The sequence below is a fragment of the Peromyscus maniculatus genome, chromosome 1 (genome assembly GCF_049852395.1).
Source record: "Peromyscus maniculatus bairdii isolate BWxNUB_F1_BW_parent chromosome 1, HU_Pman_BW_mat_3.1, whole genome shotgun sequence".
Classification (NCBI taxonomy): domain Eukaryota; kingdom Metazoa; phylum Chordata; class Mammalia; order Rodentia; family Cricetidae; genus Peromyscus; species Peromyscus maniculatus.
The window spans coordinates 138059693-138076375 of NC_134852.1; the positions used below are offsets into that span (position 1 = coordinate 138059693).

General features: G+C 48.3%; 1 protein-coding gene across 4 annotated transcripts in view; it reads right to left on the reverse strand.

Annotated features, from left to right (window-relative positions):
- Positions 1-7822: 7822 nt before the first annotated feature.
- Positions 7823-16683, reverse strand: part of Bcl7c (BAF chromatin remodeling complex subunit BCL7C) — a 29338-nt gene continuing 20477 nt past the window's right edge. For 2 of the 4 annotated variants that reach the window (XM_006977035.4, XM_006977036.4), the window contains exon 6: positions 7823-13261. In XM_006977035.4, coding sequence (XP_006977097.1) covers positions 13064-13261 — 198 coding nt within the window. In that variant the 3' untranslated portion in view covers positions 7823-13063. The remainder of the gene's footprint in view (positions 13262-16683) is intronic. The other 2 variants (XR_013045255.1, XM_076553037.1) reach the window with 2 other exon arrangements.

The window sequence follows — 16683 nt, forward strand, 5'->3', positions numbered from 1 at the left end:
TCCCAAGTAAATGTGGTACTGCGGAGTAGTTGCTTCCAGCTGCCGTGGACCGGTTTTCTTTCCATTTCCGCACACTCTGCCCTCTGTCTGCTAAGGCTGGGAAAAGGAACCGGCTGCCAAACTCCTTTCCTCCCGACTTAGCGGACTTCAAGGGCTCTCTCCTGTGGAGAAGTGAAGTAAGCAGCCCTCCACAGACCTCACTGGCTCGCCTCCTGGGATGCAGGCGTCTTTCAGGTGTGCGCTGACACCCCTAATTTGATCTTAGTTACCAACCTAGACTTTGCCCTCCTTCCCTGCAACTTCTAGGTACTTGAAGACTGAGCTGAGCTAACGATGTGTGTGCATTGCTAAGGGCGCTGTGTTTGCCAGACATTTACAAAGAACCTTCACACAGCCCATCAAGGCTGCCTCGTGACAAGGGAGAAATTAAAAGGGCCGTAGAGGACATCTAGACAAACCCACCACAGCAGGAAATCAGAGGATGCGACTTGCTCATGGCCACAGAGCAAACGAGGGTGGAGCGCTTCCCTACGCCTGCTTATTTGTTATACGTCTATGAACCTAAGCACTCGGGCTTAGAGACTTCCACCAAGAATAAGGTCTGTCGGAGGGCAGGCTCCTTCCACATCACCCAGTGGGTCCAGTTCCTCTACTACCAGGATCCGGAAGATGGTGGTTCCTGGTAATTTGCCGGCTCTGGTTCCCGACCTTGCTCTTCCACATTAGCCTGAACTAGTGGTGGCAGGGGCGTCCACCCACAGAGGCTCCGCCCGCTGCACCAGCTGAGCAGGTCGCTGGAGATGCAGGTGTTCAGATGGTGGAGGTCGCCTCCCAAGTCAGGGAGCTTAGTTAGTTAGCCCTCTCGCGGTCCTCCTCTGTGCCCAGCCCTGGGAAACCTGCCCTTGTCCGATGTGGGGGTGTGGTTTTAAAGCAGCTACCAACCACAGGCCACCCCGGCGTTAGGTGGGGGCGGATCGGCGCCTTCTCACCTCCTCTCTGATCTCCGGCAGGCTCCAGCGGTGCATGATTTAACCTGCCTTCCCAGGCAACTTCGCTGCAACCCAGCCCTTGTGACTCGCTACTTCGAGAAGCCAAGGTCCATACAGAGACGACAGGGAGGTCCTGTAGTCCCCCAGGGTGGAGACAGGATTGTGAGTTCAAAGCCTGCTTGGACTACTTAGCAAATTCAAGGGTGGCCTGCACTACAGAATACCCAGTCCTCAAACCAACAAATGATGAGCAAAACAAAACAGAAAACAAAGGCAGAGGCAGCCACAACAAAACTGTAAAACAAAACTGGAGGAGGCTGAAAGAGCACTCCGCCACCAGTGATGTCATCAACCAGAAGAGCGTGGGACTGCCTGCCTTCACGTAACCAGCAGAAGCCAGTGAGGACCTCAGAGTTTTCAAGACCACATAATTGCAGGGAGCACACATCTTTAATTCCAGCAGGTGGCAGGGTGAGGCAGGGGGATCTCTGTGAGTTTCAGGTTGGCCTGGTCTACACAGGGAGTTCCAGGACAGCCAGGGCTAAATCACAGAGACCCTGTCTTTTTGCTGCTGCGGTTGTTGTTGTTTTTAGACAGGGTTTCTCTGTGCAGCCTTGGCTGTCCTGGAACTTGCTCTGTAGATGAGGCTCACCTTGAGTTTAGAGATCCCCCTGCCTCTGCCGCCCTAATGCTGGGATTAAAGGTGTGGGCCACCACTGGCCTTGAATTCTTAATGTTTCTTCCTATCTCATAAAAGCTAGGCTTATATGAATGTGATTCTAATTAGTCTTATTAAATAAAAACCCGGAGTCAGATATCGAGGGTGAAAGCCGAAGGATCAGAGAAGCAGAGCACAGTGGGCACTAGAAACTTCTTACCTCTGTGAAATCTCAGACCAAAGTGGGCGCGGGGTCCTGTCTCTACGAATCCTCAGACCGAATGGCTGGAGGTTCATTGTCCTTACCCTTCTGTAGCAAACACTTCGCCAAATGGACCATATCCCCAGCTCAGGCATTATTGCCTCTACCTCTCTGGTTATTGAGGATATTTCTCTTACTTTTTTTTTTTACTTCCTTCCTTTCTTTTTCTTTAAACTTCATAGCTCAGGCTGGTTCCAAATTCTCTGTCCTTGTACTTCAGCCTTCTCAGTGCTGTGATTAGATTACAGACTCATGCCACCATACCCAGCCTGGAGATCATCTTTATTATGATTATTGCATTTATTTGTGTGTGTGTGTGTGTGTGTGTGTGTGTGTGTGTGTGTACACGCACATGTGCACACATGCACTCCATGGCATGAATGTGGAGGTCAGAGGACATATTCTGGGAGTCTCCTTCTATCATGTGGGTTACAGAGACTGAGCTCAGTTTGTCAGCCTGGCTATCGAGTGTCTTTACCTGTTGAACCCATCCTTTATAGGACCTCTTGTTCATCCAAACCCTGTATTTAATTTATGATGCAGTCCTATTACTGGGAAACAGCTTGAGTCTTCTCTTAGATGTATTTATTTGATGTGTATGAGTGTTCTGCCTGCACACGTGTGTATCACCTACTTGTCTGGTACCCACAGAGGTCAGAGGCCTGGGATGCATTTCTTAATTATTTTCTTTTCCAAGACAAGGTTTCTCTGTGTAGCCCTGGCTGGCCTGGAAGTCATTATGTAGACCAGTCTAGTCTTTAATTCACAAAGATCCCCTCTCCCCCTCCGTCTCTGGAGGGCTGGAATTAAAGGCATCCACCACTATAGCCAGTTTGATTTTTTTAAATTTCCTTCAAGACAGGGTTTCTCTGGGTAGCTTTGGAGTCTGTCCTGGAACTCACTGTGTAGACCAGGCTGTTCTGGAGCTCACAGAGATCCACCTGCCTCTGCCTCCCCCAGCTTGAAATTTTTTTAAAAAGAGAAATTTACCAAATCCTTTTAAATGCAAAATTCCATGGTACTAAATACATTTATAAGTCAGATACAGGGGCTCACACTTGTAATCCCAGTAGGGAGAGCCAAAATTCAAGCCCAGCCAGAACTACATAGGAAGAACTGGTCCCAAAACAAGCACTGTAAATAAACATACATCTTTACAGGGTGGCATATAGTGGCTCGGGGAAAAGGCGCTTGCGGCCAAGTCTGAGGGTCTGAGTTTGATCCCCAAGACCCTCATTGTAGGAGGTGAGAACTGACTCGTGAAAGTTGCCCTCTGACCTCCACACGTGGCCACAGCAGGCACAGGCACATGTTAATGTAAGGTATATATGATAATGCTACATATATTTACAATGTTGTACTGTTCTCCTCACTGTCCACTCAGGAGCTTTACAAAGAAACTCAGCTCCACAGTAATTAAAACATAACCCCCTGGTTACGCTTCCTATTCTTTTCTGGTTACCTTTGTTCTAGTTTATGTCTCTGAACTTGCTTATTCTAGGTGTCTAATACAAGTAGAATTATATGATATTTGTCTTTTTTTTTTTTTTTTTTTTTGGTTTTTCGAGACAGGGTTTCTCTGTGTAGCTTTGCGCCTTTCCTGGATCTCACTTGGTAGTCCAGGCTGGCCTCGAACTCACAGAGATCCGCCTGGCTCTGCCTCCCGAGTGCTGGGATTAAAGGCGTGTGCCACCACCGCCCGGCCTGATATTTGTCTTTTTTAGTTCATCTTACTTTTTATGTGTAAGGGTGTTTTGCCTTCGTATATGTTTATGTACCATGTGCATGCAGGCCAGAAGAGGGCATCAGATTCCCGAGGACTGGAGTTAAAGACGGTTGTGAGCTGCCATGTGAATGCCAGGAATCAAAACACCCCAGGTCTCACTGCATGCCTTTAATCCCAGCACTTGTGAGGCAGAGGAGGTGCATCTCAGTGAGTTCGAGGCCAGCCTGGTCTACAAAGTGAGTCCAGGACAGCCAGGGGGCTACACAGAGAAACCCTGTCTGGAAAAAACAAAACAACAACAAAAAACCCCAGTGTCTCTGGAAGCACCCAGTGCTCGTACTAACTGGGCCGTCTCTGTAATCTTTTTGTCTGACCTATTTCATGTCACATAATGTTTTCAGAGTTCACCCATCTTATACCAGAATTTTGTTCTCTTTTAAGACTGAGAAAATATCCCATTATATGCACATTCCTTATTCTGTCAGTTAACACACCTGCTGATAGACACGGTACGGTTTTCTCCTGTTGGCTGCTCTGAGTGACCAGCCAGCTCCATCTTCAATCTTTGCGGCAGGTATGGTGGTGCACACCTTTTAATCCCAGCACTCATGAGGCAGAGACAAGTGTATCTCAGTGAGTTTGAGGTTAGCCTGGTCTACACAGAGTGTTCCAGAACAACCAGAGCTACACAGAGAGACCCTGTCTCAAAAAGGGGGTGGGTGGGCTAAAGACATTTTCTTCTTCTGTTCCAGAGGCCTCAGTGTCAATACGGGTCAGCCAGGCACCATAACAATGACCACAGTGGCAAATTTTAGCCTAATTGAGCACTCACCAGGAAGTACTGTAAGGATTTACATCCACTGTATCATTCAATTCAAACGTCAATGTCAGGGCTGGAGCGATGGCTCAGTGGCTAAGAGCACTGATTGCTCTTCCAGAGGTCCTGGGTTCAATTCCCAGCACCCACATAGCAGATTCCAACTGTCTGTACCTCCAGGGTCCACCACCCTTACACAGATATACATAAAGGCAAAACAGCAGTGCTGATAAAATAAAATTAAATTAGTTAAAATGTCAATGTCTCCACTTCATGGAAAAGCATCTAAGTTAATAAATAGTGGAGCCTGGATTTAAATCTGCATGCTCTTTGTCTCTACAGCCTTGGCTTGTAACCAACTCATACATGTAATTAGGTTGAAGGAGTTTAGTTTCTTTAATTAGTTAATTAATGGTTGTGTGGGCAAGTGTGGGCATTCCTGTGCTGTTGTGGGCATGGAGAGGACAAAGAACAACCTCAGAATCACTCAGCTTCCACCTTGTTAAAGGCATGTACCCCTCTGTCTCTGTATATATAGATACAGATATAGAGATATAGATATAGAAGTAGATGGATATCCTTAGGACATAAACAAGTCAAAAAAACAAGTTATTTAAAAAATAATTTTTAAAGATTTATTATTTTTCTTTGTGTGTGTGTGTGTGTGCGTGTGCGCGCGCACGCGCGCGCGCGCGCACGCGCGCGCGCGCACCATATGTGTTGCACAGGTGACTTTCAGAGGCCAGAGAGGGTGCTGAGTCCCTCTGAGGTGTTACAGGTGTTTGTAAGCTGCCTGATGTGGGTGCTAGGAACCTAACACGAGTCCTCTGGAAGAGCAGAAGGTGCTTTTAGCCGCTATAAAGATGAATCTTAGCCAGGTGGCCCACACCTTTGATCCCAGTGCTGGGGAGGCAGAGGCAGGCAGATCGCTTGAGTTTGAGGCCAGCCTGGTCTACACAGAGAGTTCCAGGACAGCCAGGGATACAGAGAAACCCTGTTGAAAAACAAAACAACAACAATAACAACAACACAACTTTTTTTTTTTTTTTTGGTTTTTCGAGACAGGGTTTGTCTGTGTAGCTTTAGAGCCTGTCCTGAAACTCACTTGGTAGTCCAGGCTGGCCTCGAACTCACAGAGATCTGCCTGCCTCTGCCTCCCGACTGCTGGAACTAAAGGCGTGCGCCACCACTGCCCGGTCATAAAAGTAAATCCTTAAGGAATTAAGTAAGAATGGCTGTTGAGATTCTGGAATATATCAATAGTTCCTCCAAAATGGGAGAAAAGAAATACTGAAATAGAAAACATGTAACCAACAACCTAGAAGCAGATGGGCTGTGTTTTCTGTCTCTGGACAGAGATACATTTAGCCATGTGCACATGGGGCTGGCCCTCTGATGGCCGCTGTGGTGGTCCTCCACATGATGCTACGTAACTCTGTCTTTCCATTTATGAGTTCCACTAGACTCACAGGACAGGGACCACATCCCAATACCCCAGGGCCTGGTATATATCCTGTTCTCCCTAGAATTTGAACTCAAGCTCAAGCTCTGGTTCTTTTTTTTTTTTTAAACTTTTATTTATTTATTTTCTGTGTATTGGTGTTTGGCCTGCATGTATGCCCATGTACCACATTCGTGTGTTACAGACAGTTTGAGCCACCATGTGGGTGCTGGGAATTGAACCTGAATCCTTGGGAAGCGTTAGTCAGTACTCTTAACTGCTAAGCCATCTCTCTGGCCCCTTGAGCTCTGATTCTTAAATTGTATCTGGTTCCCAAAGTTGTTTCTGTCCTTGGTGCCTGGACAAGGTCATGCTACCCAGAATGAATTATTTCAACAATGGGGGGTAAGAATAGATTATCTCCCTAGTGGAGTATCATGAAACCAACAACAGTCATGTTTGAAAATGTCAATGACATACGAAGATTTGGGCTTTGCTTTTAAATTTTTTCCTTATTTACTGAATGATTAAATATTTCTTTTGGGAGACAGATAACAGTGCTCTCCGCACTCGAGGCTCAGGTCACAGGCCGCCTTCTCTGTAGACCCTGCCCAGGTTTTTCCCACTAGAAGCAACCTTGCCTTGCTCGGATTTCACAGCATCTGGCTTTCTCCAGTCTCTCAAAATTTCTGCCATGGCTGTGACCACTCCACAGGCAAGCCGGTGACTTCCCTACGCGCCAGCTTCTAAGAAGATGTTCCAAGATGTTCAGGCAGACTTGGACTCACTTCCCACAGTGTGAGGGGAGATTGGGTGGCGTGGCATTGGCCAAAATGAGGCCAGGAGCGAGGTGTTTGCTGACATATTGCTGGGGCAAGCATGGGTGAGATAAATGTTATGATTATCATTGCACACTCATGTGCAAGGAGATGTTCAGGCATGGGGACCATATCGGAATCCTTGGTGGTAACAAAAAGCTGCTTTAGGAAGGTTGAGCACCGAGGCCTTCCAAATCATATTTCCGGGATGGCAGAACAATCATTCTAGAACTCAGATCACCCTGCCACTCAGTGGCCTGCTGATAATGCCTCAGTGGCCTGGCAGTCAAGCCTCCTGTGACCTCCACAGACCTATTGCCATCTCCTGCCACACTCCTCGGTACACCTCACAGAGGGAACACCTCAAAAGTCCCAGTCCACCCCCTTTGGATTCTTATTTCCTTGGATCCAGTTCATTTTCACATAGCATTCAGGATGGTCTGATACACAAACTGAATCATGCCACTTCATTACTGCATTGTAGTTGGGATGAAATTCTAGGTTTTTTGTTTTGTTTTATGTGTATAGGTGTTTTGCCTTCATGTATGTCTGTGCAGCAGTGGATGCTGTTCCCTCCGAGGCCAGAAGAGGGCATCAGATCCCCCGGGACTGGAGTTACAGGGGGTTGCAAGCTGCCATGTAAATTCTGAAAATGGACCTGGGACCCCTGGAAGAGAAGCCAGTGCTCTTAACCACATATTGCTAGCCAGGCATAGTGCCGCATGCCTTTAATCCCAGCACTCTGGAGGCAGAGGCAGGCAGATCTTTGTGAGTTTGAGGCCAGCCTGGTCCACAGAGTGAGTTCCAGGACAGCCAGAGCTATGTAGTGAGACCCTGTCTCAAAAAAAAAAAAAAAAAAAAAAAGTATAGATTGCACGCTTCTAATCCCAGCACTTGGGAGGCAGAGGCAGCTTAGTTTGAGTCTATATAATGAGCTCAAGGACATCCAGGGCTACATTGAGAGACACTGTCCCAAAAATCATTTTTTTTTTTTAATATCCTCAGAGGAAGAGATCCTGTGTGCCTTCATTGTGACACTGAGGAGGAAGGATCACTTACACGTTCTCCCAACCCTGAATGCACAGCACACACAATAACAAAAGAGCAGACGGACCAAAAGGAGAAACTGTCTATTCAAACAAAGAGGAAAGAAAGTCTATGCCACAATAAAAGATACAAGCAAGAAACCACCACTGGAGCTCCACATCATTCGTAGACTTGATTCTGTCCTAGGGGAAGATGCTGCTGAAGGTGATTAGACATGACCAGTGACAGACAGGGAGACCTTGAGCCGCCGCGTCCGCTCAGAGAGACGACGACGACGACGACGACGACGACGACGTTCATTGAAGCGAGGACGGCACTGCTGTAGGACACGGCCGCTGTATTTTCAGAGTAAACAGACATGATGTACGCGACTTCTTCTCAGAGTCCAGACTACAAGATGTGAGGACACATTACAGGTGGAGGCCGGCGATAAATCAGGCGGAACGGAACGTTTACAACGGGGAGTTTGCAGTCAAAGTACGCAGACATCTTTTTGTATCATCCTCATAACTTTTCTGTAACTTCAAAACTGCTTTCAAATCAAAAGCTAAACACCAAAATGGTCTGCAAGGTCTATGACACCATCCCCACCCAGCAGCCGGCAGGCTCGGTCCGGCCACACGGACTGCATTGCCGCTCCCCAGCACAGTAAGCGCTTTCTCCCCTTTGAGGGTCTATTATTGCCTTTCCATAGAATTCTCTTCTCCCTGCTGTGGGTCCATATCGTCATTGTCTTAACGTATTTACGATGTTCTTTCACAGAACTCTCAACTTTTTCTTCACAATATTTGTCACAGTTTATAGTGGGTATTTTGTTTGTTTTTGAGACAGGGTCTTATGTAGCCCAGGTTGGCCTCTAACTTGATAAGTAGCCAAAGATAACCTTGAACTCCTGATCCTCCTACTCCCCCTCCCAAGGGCTGGCATTACAGGTGTGTGCCACCACGCCAGGCTAAGAGTTGGTATTCAGGGAGGACTGAATACCAGTCTATCTTCCCTAGTTGTCCGGAGGCTGCCTGAAGCCAGGGCTTGGGTCTGTTCTGCTCATGAATGTGTCACCTGCACTGGTTACTGAATCTGGCGAGCACTGGGCCCTGAGTAACCAGCTGGCTGGGGAGAAGGTGAATCCCACTCTCTAAGTTCATCTCCTACCGGTTGGCAACTCTCAGAAAACACCCTGCAGTTAACCTTTAGTCCCAAGAGTTTACCCAAGAGGCACTGACTCTAAAGGAGCCCTAGACTGCCCACTGGCCACATCAGTTTGGAACTGAAGGGCCGTGGTCAGGAATGGGAACTCACCAGAGTGTCGAGGGAATGCTGCTGAACGAGCTGGGAACCTAGAAACCAAGCAGGCAAGGAGCTCGGCTCGGAGAGGCAGTCTGCTTAGAATGAGAGCTCCTTCCCTGGATAGGGGAAGTCTAAGGATGGGGCCCAGAAGACCCCGACTTAAGGAGTGAATAGGGAAGCCGAGTCTGGAGATGGAGGAGTGAGATCAGGAGCAAGAGTTGCTGCTGAAGCCAGGAGGGGAGGGACGGAGGGGAGGGATCTAACTCTTCCCACTCCATCCTTGTTCAGGACCAGCAGTCTGCTGCTGCGGGCGGGGTGGAGGAGCTTGGGAGAGAGGCTTGGATCCCGTGCTGACAGAACCTGTGCGAGCCTGGGCATCGGACCTAAGTTTCCCGGACTCCCAGCTCTGCTCTGAGGGTTTACTTTGTGGGGCGATGGCCAGGATCATGTCCTGGGAGGGAGGGCAGGACTCTGCCCAGTGACATGAACACTCATGGTAGGGAGGGCGCACAGCTTCCAGCCCGTGGAAACAGTTCCTAATGTGCACTCCGGCCACCGCTCAGCACTTTCTCCCCTGGTCCTTCCTGCAATTCAGTCCTACTTAAAAACACTGTGGGTACATCCATTTAGCACTGTCTTTACCCAAAACCTTTAACCAAGAAGAGGGCATTTGGTTTGTTTTTTCCTGAGGTGCTAGATATGAAACCCATGGCCCTTGCTCACGCCTGGCAAACACTACTTCTTTAGTTCCTCCGCTAGCATCCTTCTTAAAACTGACCTGTTTTCTCCCTATTCCCAAGGGTAAAAGTCACACGCACTGAGTCTCCCCACCTGACTGCAGTAACCCTCACGTGAGGGCAATGCTGCGCCCTGTTCTCCACTTACCCACAGTGGCACCTCCCTTCAGCCCAGCCACTCTGTATGGCCAGAAGCACACCAGGCCTCTTCCTGGGCGTTCTATTAGTGTCTGATGGTAACTTCCTACCTCCCATCTCCAGAGGAAAGACCGGCAAGTTAATGGCACTTCACAGCTTAGGAAGTACCCGCAGTCTTCTCCTCCACCCGTCACCCTCACAACTGGCCCTGTGAGGTAGATACAGTGGGTAACGACGATACTGGCCCCCATAGATCAAGCATGTACAGTGTACCCTGCTCTGAGTTAAGCAGTTCACATGTGATCTCACTTAAACTTACCAAAGCCCTGTGAAATAGATCCCGGGTCCCTACTTTACAGAAGAGAAAAATCCAGTGGTTAGAACTTGCCCCAAATCAAAGAGGTAGGAAGTCATGAAGCCAGGATCTGAACCGCAGCCTGCCTGACTCCAAAGCTGTGCTGGGAACCTTTCTACAATATTACCTTATGAAGCAACAATATTGCTTCCTAGATGATTCTACCCACTAAATTGAAGCTCAGAGAGGTAAGAGGTTCAGCCAAGGCCTCACAGCCAGGCACGGGCAGAGCTGGAGCGTTCCGATGCCATGCGCTTTCGATGCCTGGGCTTCATAAGCACTCACACACATCATTCCTGCTCAGCCCACAGGGGTGTTTCTATTCAAAATCCTTGATGACACTCACTGGGAAACCTGAGGGGTTTTGGTTTTTGTTTTGTTTTCATCTCAAAACCAATCAGGAAATAAACTGGGGAAAGAGGGAACATACGGTAACTAACGGTCCTCTAATAACTGAGGATCAAGAACATAGAGTCCTGGCTTGAAGGAACCACTGTGTCAGCTCACAGAGCAGGAACGGGAAAACTAACACAGGAAGTCAAGGTAGCTACCCTTGGGATTTGGGACCCAGTAACTGGAAAGGAGTATCACAGTCCAGTCCACTCGAGCCCCCACCCCCCATCCCGTGGCCCCTGACACTAAAATGCTTGGTACCTCTTCTCCTGTTGAGTGATTCTCACAAATCAGATAAACAAGAATGTGCCTCATGCATAGCATATTTTATAGAAATCCTAGGATGTTCGGAGAAATTATATGTTTGTAACCTAGTTTTTATATCAGCAATTTCAACTCATGATTGTGGAGTACTATAAATCTAACTGGATCTGTAAACATTTTGTTATTCAAATACTACCCAGTGACACACACTGGCGGTTTCTACCTTTTGAGTATTTAAGGCTTAGAGCTCTTTCTGTTTTTGTTTTTTTGAGACAGGGTTTCTATGTGTAGCCTTGGCTGTCCTGGAATTCACAGAGCTCTTCCTGCCTCTGCCTCCCAAGTGCCGGGATTAAAGTCGAGTACCACTACCGCCCACAAGCTCTTTTAAACTACTACTAAATGAGTTCCTTAGTTTTTAAAGTACAGGGAGTTATGAAAAATACAAAGTATGATTTTCTAGATCTCCCTAGAACTCCTATTTTTCATTTTCAAATCCTAAAAATTAGTATCTGTTGGAAATTTGAAAACTTCTGCCCCACTGGAAATTCAGAAGTCTTAATTAATAACCTTTGCCACTTGGCGCTCTCAGTCACTCAACAGGATAGAACGTGGGCCTGGAATACCCTTCCTGCATGGGTAGCATTCTAGAGAGGTCACTCAGGGATCCAGGGGCTGAGCTGGAATCACTAGCCTTACATCAGAACTTCTACGTCATCTCCGTTATGGACACAAAGTTCGCTTTCCTCCCACAGAGCATCTGCTCATTTTATTATATATATATATAAAAAAAATGTCCTGAGCCGGGTGGTGGTGACGCACACCTTGAATCCCAGCACTCGGGAGGCAGAGGCAGGCGGATCTCTGTGAGTTTGAGGCCAGCCTGGGCAAGTGAGTTCCAGGCCAGCAAAGGCTGCATAGTGAGACAAAAAATAAATAAATAAAAAACATTAAAAAATGTTAAAGTCCTATATAGTTTTCCACTGAGAAAAATGGATGTTCCTTAAATGAATGCTTTAACAAGTCACAGCTTCAGCCCCAGCAGACGCCCAGCACAGGAAGGGTTATACCAGCAGGAACTGTGGGGGCAGGCAGGCAGCTGGTTCTGCCACAGGCAGGCTGCGTGACTTAGGGTAACATCTTCAACCTCTTGGCTATTTAGTTTCCATATCTGTAAAATGTAAAAGTAACAGGATCTATGACACAGGAATAGTGTATTAAATAATCCCCACAAATTGCAGTATGTAGTTAGTAAGCCCTCAAAAGTGGGAGAGATTTCCTGGCATGGCAGGCCCAACACACTGTTAAGTCAGGAGGCAAGAGGTTGATGAAAGCCCTTGGAACCCTCAAATGGCTCATTTGCCACGGGTTCCTCAAAACAGGTAGTTTCCAGGTAGGTTTGGCAGGCTCGGGGCTGGACCACAAGTCTCCATCCATTCCTGGACTTGGGTCCTACAGCAGGAGGCGGAGCCTGATCGGAAAGGTCATTAGACCATGTGTGCTCCTCGCTTGACAGGCAAAGTTGGCACGTGTCTTCTCCAGCCAAAGGTTAATTGGCAGGCCTAGGGTCCAGAGGCCTGTGGAGGGAGGGGAGCTCCCAGGTGTTTGCTGCAGTGGTATCTCCCCACACGGGCATACCCCTACACAAGCATGAATTATGACACCCATCACAGACTCCGCAAGGGAGCACCTGGCACCTGTTGGCCAAAGCTTCAGACACTGCTCGCTGCTCACCAGGGTAGATCCTGTGGTTCCGAGGGTCGAAGGTGCCTCCCTGGGGGCCATGCCTGGCCTTTGGTGGGTAGCTGCCCTGGTGCACGAAGAGGTGGCCAAGTTGGCCCACATTCCGTTCTTTTGTATATTCAAGTTGCTTCTAGGCATCACCCAGCAGCGTCCTCAGACGCTCCTTGTTCGTGACCTGCCCCTAAGCACCACAGTTTTGGACCCACAACAAGCAAGATGGATCCATGATTTAGGGTGAAGGACAAGGGGAGAGCTGGCTGCCTACCTCCAAGTACACGCAGCAGGCGTCCAGCTCCGGAGCTCTCTCCACCCTTATGTGGTGCGAGCAGGTGACGGGATCTTGGGGCAGCTAAAGAAGACCTAAGGGCCTCACCTTCTGGGATGGGCCCGCTCACCTCCCCTTCCCCTGTGGTATCGTCCTGGGTGCCCTCTGGGCCTTGCTCCCACCTCCTGGAGCTCTGGTGTCTGGCACCGAGGAAGTAGAGCGAGCATTTGTCCGGAGGCCTCTCCTGGGAAGAAGCCTCCTGAGGGGCTCTGTTTTCAAGCCTTTCTCTTGGAGGGCTCTCCTTGTCATTCTCACTCCAGAATCCTGCAAGGAGAAAAAAAAAACATGGGGAGTCGCTCTTCTCCTTACCTGCACAAAGTCGGAAGGACAACAGGAGTCCTAACAGAGACAGCGTGGAGAGAATGTTACACACTGCTAGATTCTGTGTTTCCTTGTGTGTGCATGTTCGTGTGTGTGCAGGCACATGAGGAGGCCAAAGGGGACCCTTGGGTGTCTTCCTCGATCACACTACACATTATTTTTTGAAACAGGATCTCTCGCTGAACCTGGCGCTCACAGACTGGCCTAGGCTGGTTGTTCGGTAAGTCCTATGGTTCCAATTGTCTCCACCTCCTCAGCACTGATGTTACAAATTTGCACCACCAGTCTGGCTAGGCATGGTGGTGCACGTCCGTCATCTAAAAAAAAAAAAGCACTGACTACTCTTCCAGAGGACACGGGTTCAATTCTTAGCACCCACATAGCAGCTCACTGCTGTCTGTAACTCCAATACCAGGGGACCCAACATCCTCACCCATACATACATGAAGGCAAAACACCAATGCACATAAAAATAAATAAAAAGTGAACACACTCCTGGCCTCTTCCTGACCGACTTAGGAATCAATGGCGGCTAGGAAGGAGAAATGATGCATCTACAGACCTATCTTTCCTGCTTTTTCCCCTAAGGGGAGCCTGATTACATTCTGCCCTATTTTCCCAGGTTCCAAGCTTTGCTAGGGGGACCTATGTGGTCTCAGAAAAATAGACAGTTAACTCTGTAACCGGGTTGAGGGCTCAGGAAAAGGGTGATTAATGGATTCCTTTTACCCTCCCCAGACAACAAGCCAACAATGACACTCTTTGTTTGTTTGTTTGTTTTGCTTTGTTTTTTGAGACAGGGTTTCTCTGTGTAGTTTTGGTGCCTGTCCTGGAACTCACTCTATAGACCAGGCTGGCCTCCAACTCACAGAGATCCGCCTGCCTCTGCCTCCCGAGTGCTGGGATTAAAGGCGTGCGCCACCACCGCCCGGCAACACGAACACTAACACTCTTAGCACAAGCAGTCGTGGGGAGCCAGCTGAATTGCTCACTTCTCAGGACCCGGAAGGGAACTGCCGACTTACAGGAAGTGCTCCTTGCCCCCAAAGCCCTGTGCGTGAGGCTGCTCCTGGTCCTGCAGTAATAGAATAATGTCTGCAAATCTCTTCAATCAACCCTGGCTGTCGGGGATTGAATGGAACCTTCCCCTCAGACTCATTTATGTTGAAGTCTTAACTCCTAGTATTTCAGAAAATGGCTACATTTGGATATAGGGTCTTTAATAATTGATAACTGAATTAAAAAGTCATTAGAGTCAGCTCTAATCCCACATGATTGCTGAGGAAATCTGGATACAGAGCAAGTCCAGGAAGACCACGTGAAGACATGGAGAAAATGACTAAGGAGAGAGGTCTCTGAAGAGACCAACCTGCTAAGACCTTTTCTTAGATGTCTAGTCCTCAGAACCGTGAAAGGCACTTCAGACCTAGAAGCCCTCTGAGGCCTGTGAGTCGGCCCTGTGAACTCCAATGGTAGCGGGTGCAGCTGGCTGGCCTCTACACTCTCCTGATGGAGACGTTTCAAGTTGAGTATGCCGTGAAGGCCATGGGAAACAGTACAGCTATTAGGAGCAGGTGTAAAGAGAGTCATTTACAAACTTAGAAACGTAGAAAAACTTAACCGTAGAAAAGCTAGTCCTGTCTAAACTTCATGGAGAAGGCTCCAACAAATGCCTTTTACTGCTAACCACCATGCTGGACTCATATACAATATAGGTTTGTTGGCAGATATTCATTCATTAGCAGCCATAACAAGAGAAGATACCACAGCTTTAGATCTAACTTGGGCTGTAAGAATCCTCTAGAACATCTCACAGACAGAACAGCCAGCCTATACCTGCGTGTTCACACTACAGTGTTCTTGACCTTCGGACCAATGCCACGCTGGGGGCCTTACAGTGTGAATGACGGTGCACAGTGCCATGTGGCTGACCCATCTAGTACTTCATATGGTTACTGGGGCTGTGCCGTCGGCAAAGCCAGGCAAGCTGCAAAGACACAGCAGAACGGCTTCAGACGAAAGAAGCAGCGCGCTGCGATGGCGCTAAAGGGGCTGCATGGATAACTGACATCACGTGACAAGGTTAAAGGTCAAGCTCTTGAACTAGTGCTCAGCTGGGCTGGTGAATTAACTGAAGGAATGTTATGGGGATATTGTATCACACTGTGTGAAGATGTGTTGCTGTTTTATCTTGCCTGCCTAAGGTACCTGATTGGTTTAATAAAGAGCTGAACAGCCAATAGCTAGGCAGGAAAGAAGAGGCGGGACTTCTGGGCAGCCATAGGAACTCTGGGATGAAGAGAGGCAGAGACACCAAGGAGACACCAAGGAAGTCGGATGTACAGTATGGAGAGATAAAGAGCCACGTGGCAGAATGTAGATTAATAGAAACAAGTTAATTGAAGTTACAAGAGCTAGTTGAGGACAAGGCTAAACTAAAGGCCAAGCTTTCATAATCAGTAAAAACTCTCTGTGTCATTATTCAGGAGCTGGTGGTCCCAAAAGAAAGTCTGACAACAAAGGAAGACATAAGACTGGAACTGGAGGCCGGATATCCTTGAAGACCTGTCTTTGGAGGCCTGTGTTAGCCAGCCAGACCTCATGTCCCAAAGGATCCATGGCCTCCGAAAACAGTGCCCGTGAGCTGCTTCTGCCGGGTGCTGTTTCAGCACCCAGGAAAGCAGCAAGAGACCAAGTCAGTCTCAGGATGACAAAGGGTGATCATCATAAAAAGGCTTGGGGTGGGGGCGGCAGAGATGGCTCAGCGGTTAAGAGTGCTTACTGCTCTTCCAGAGGACCTGGGTTCGGTTTCCCCCGCACCTACATAGCGGCTCACAACTGCCTGCAACTCTAATTCCAAGGCAGCCAAGGCCCTCTTCTGGCCCCAAGGGCACTAGGCACACACATGAAGACAAAAAGTTCACATACAGAAAATGAAATAAATGAATATATTTTTGTAAAGAGAGAGAGCGCGAGCCCTGGAGAGATGACTCAGCAGTTAAGCCTGGTGGTGGTGCACACCTTTAATCCCAGCACTTGGGAGACAGAGGCAGGCCGATCTCACAGTGAGTTCAAGGCCAGGTTGGTCTACAGAGCGAGATCCAGGACAGCCAGGACTGTTACACACAGAAACCCTGTCTCAAAAAAAAAACAAAAACAAACAAACAAACAAAACAACAACAACAAAAAACCACTGGCTGCTACTGAGTTCCATTCCCAACACCCACACGGTCACTCACAAGCATCTGGAATGCTGACTCCAGGGAACCTGGCACCTTCTCGTCTCCACAGGCTCCAGGCAAGAAAGTGGTGCATGGGCGGACACACATGCAGGCACAACAGTCACATACATAAAATCAAATTAT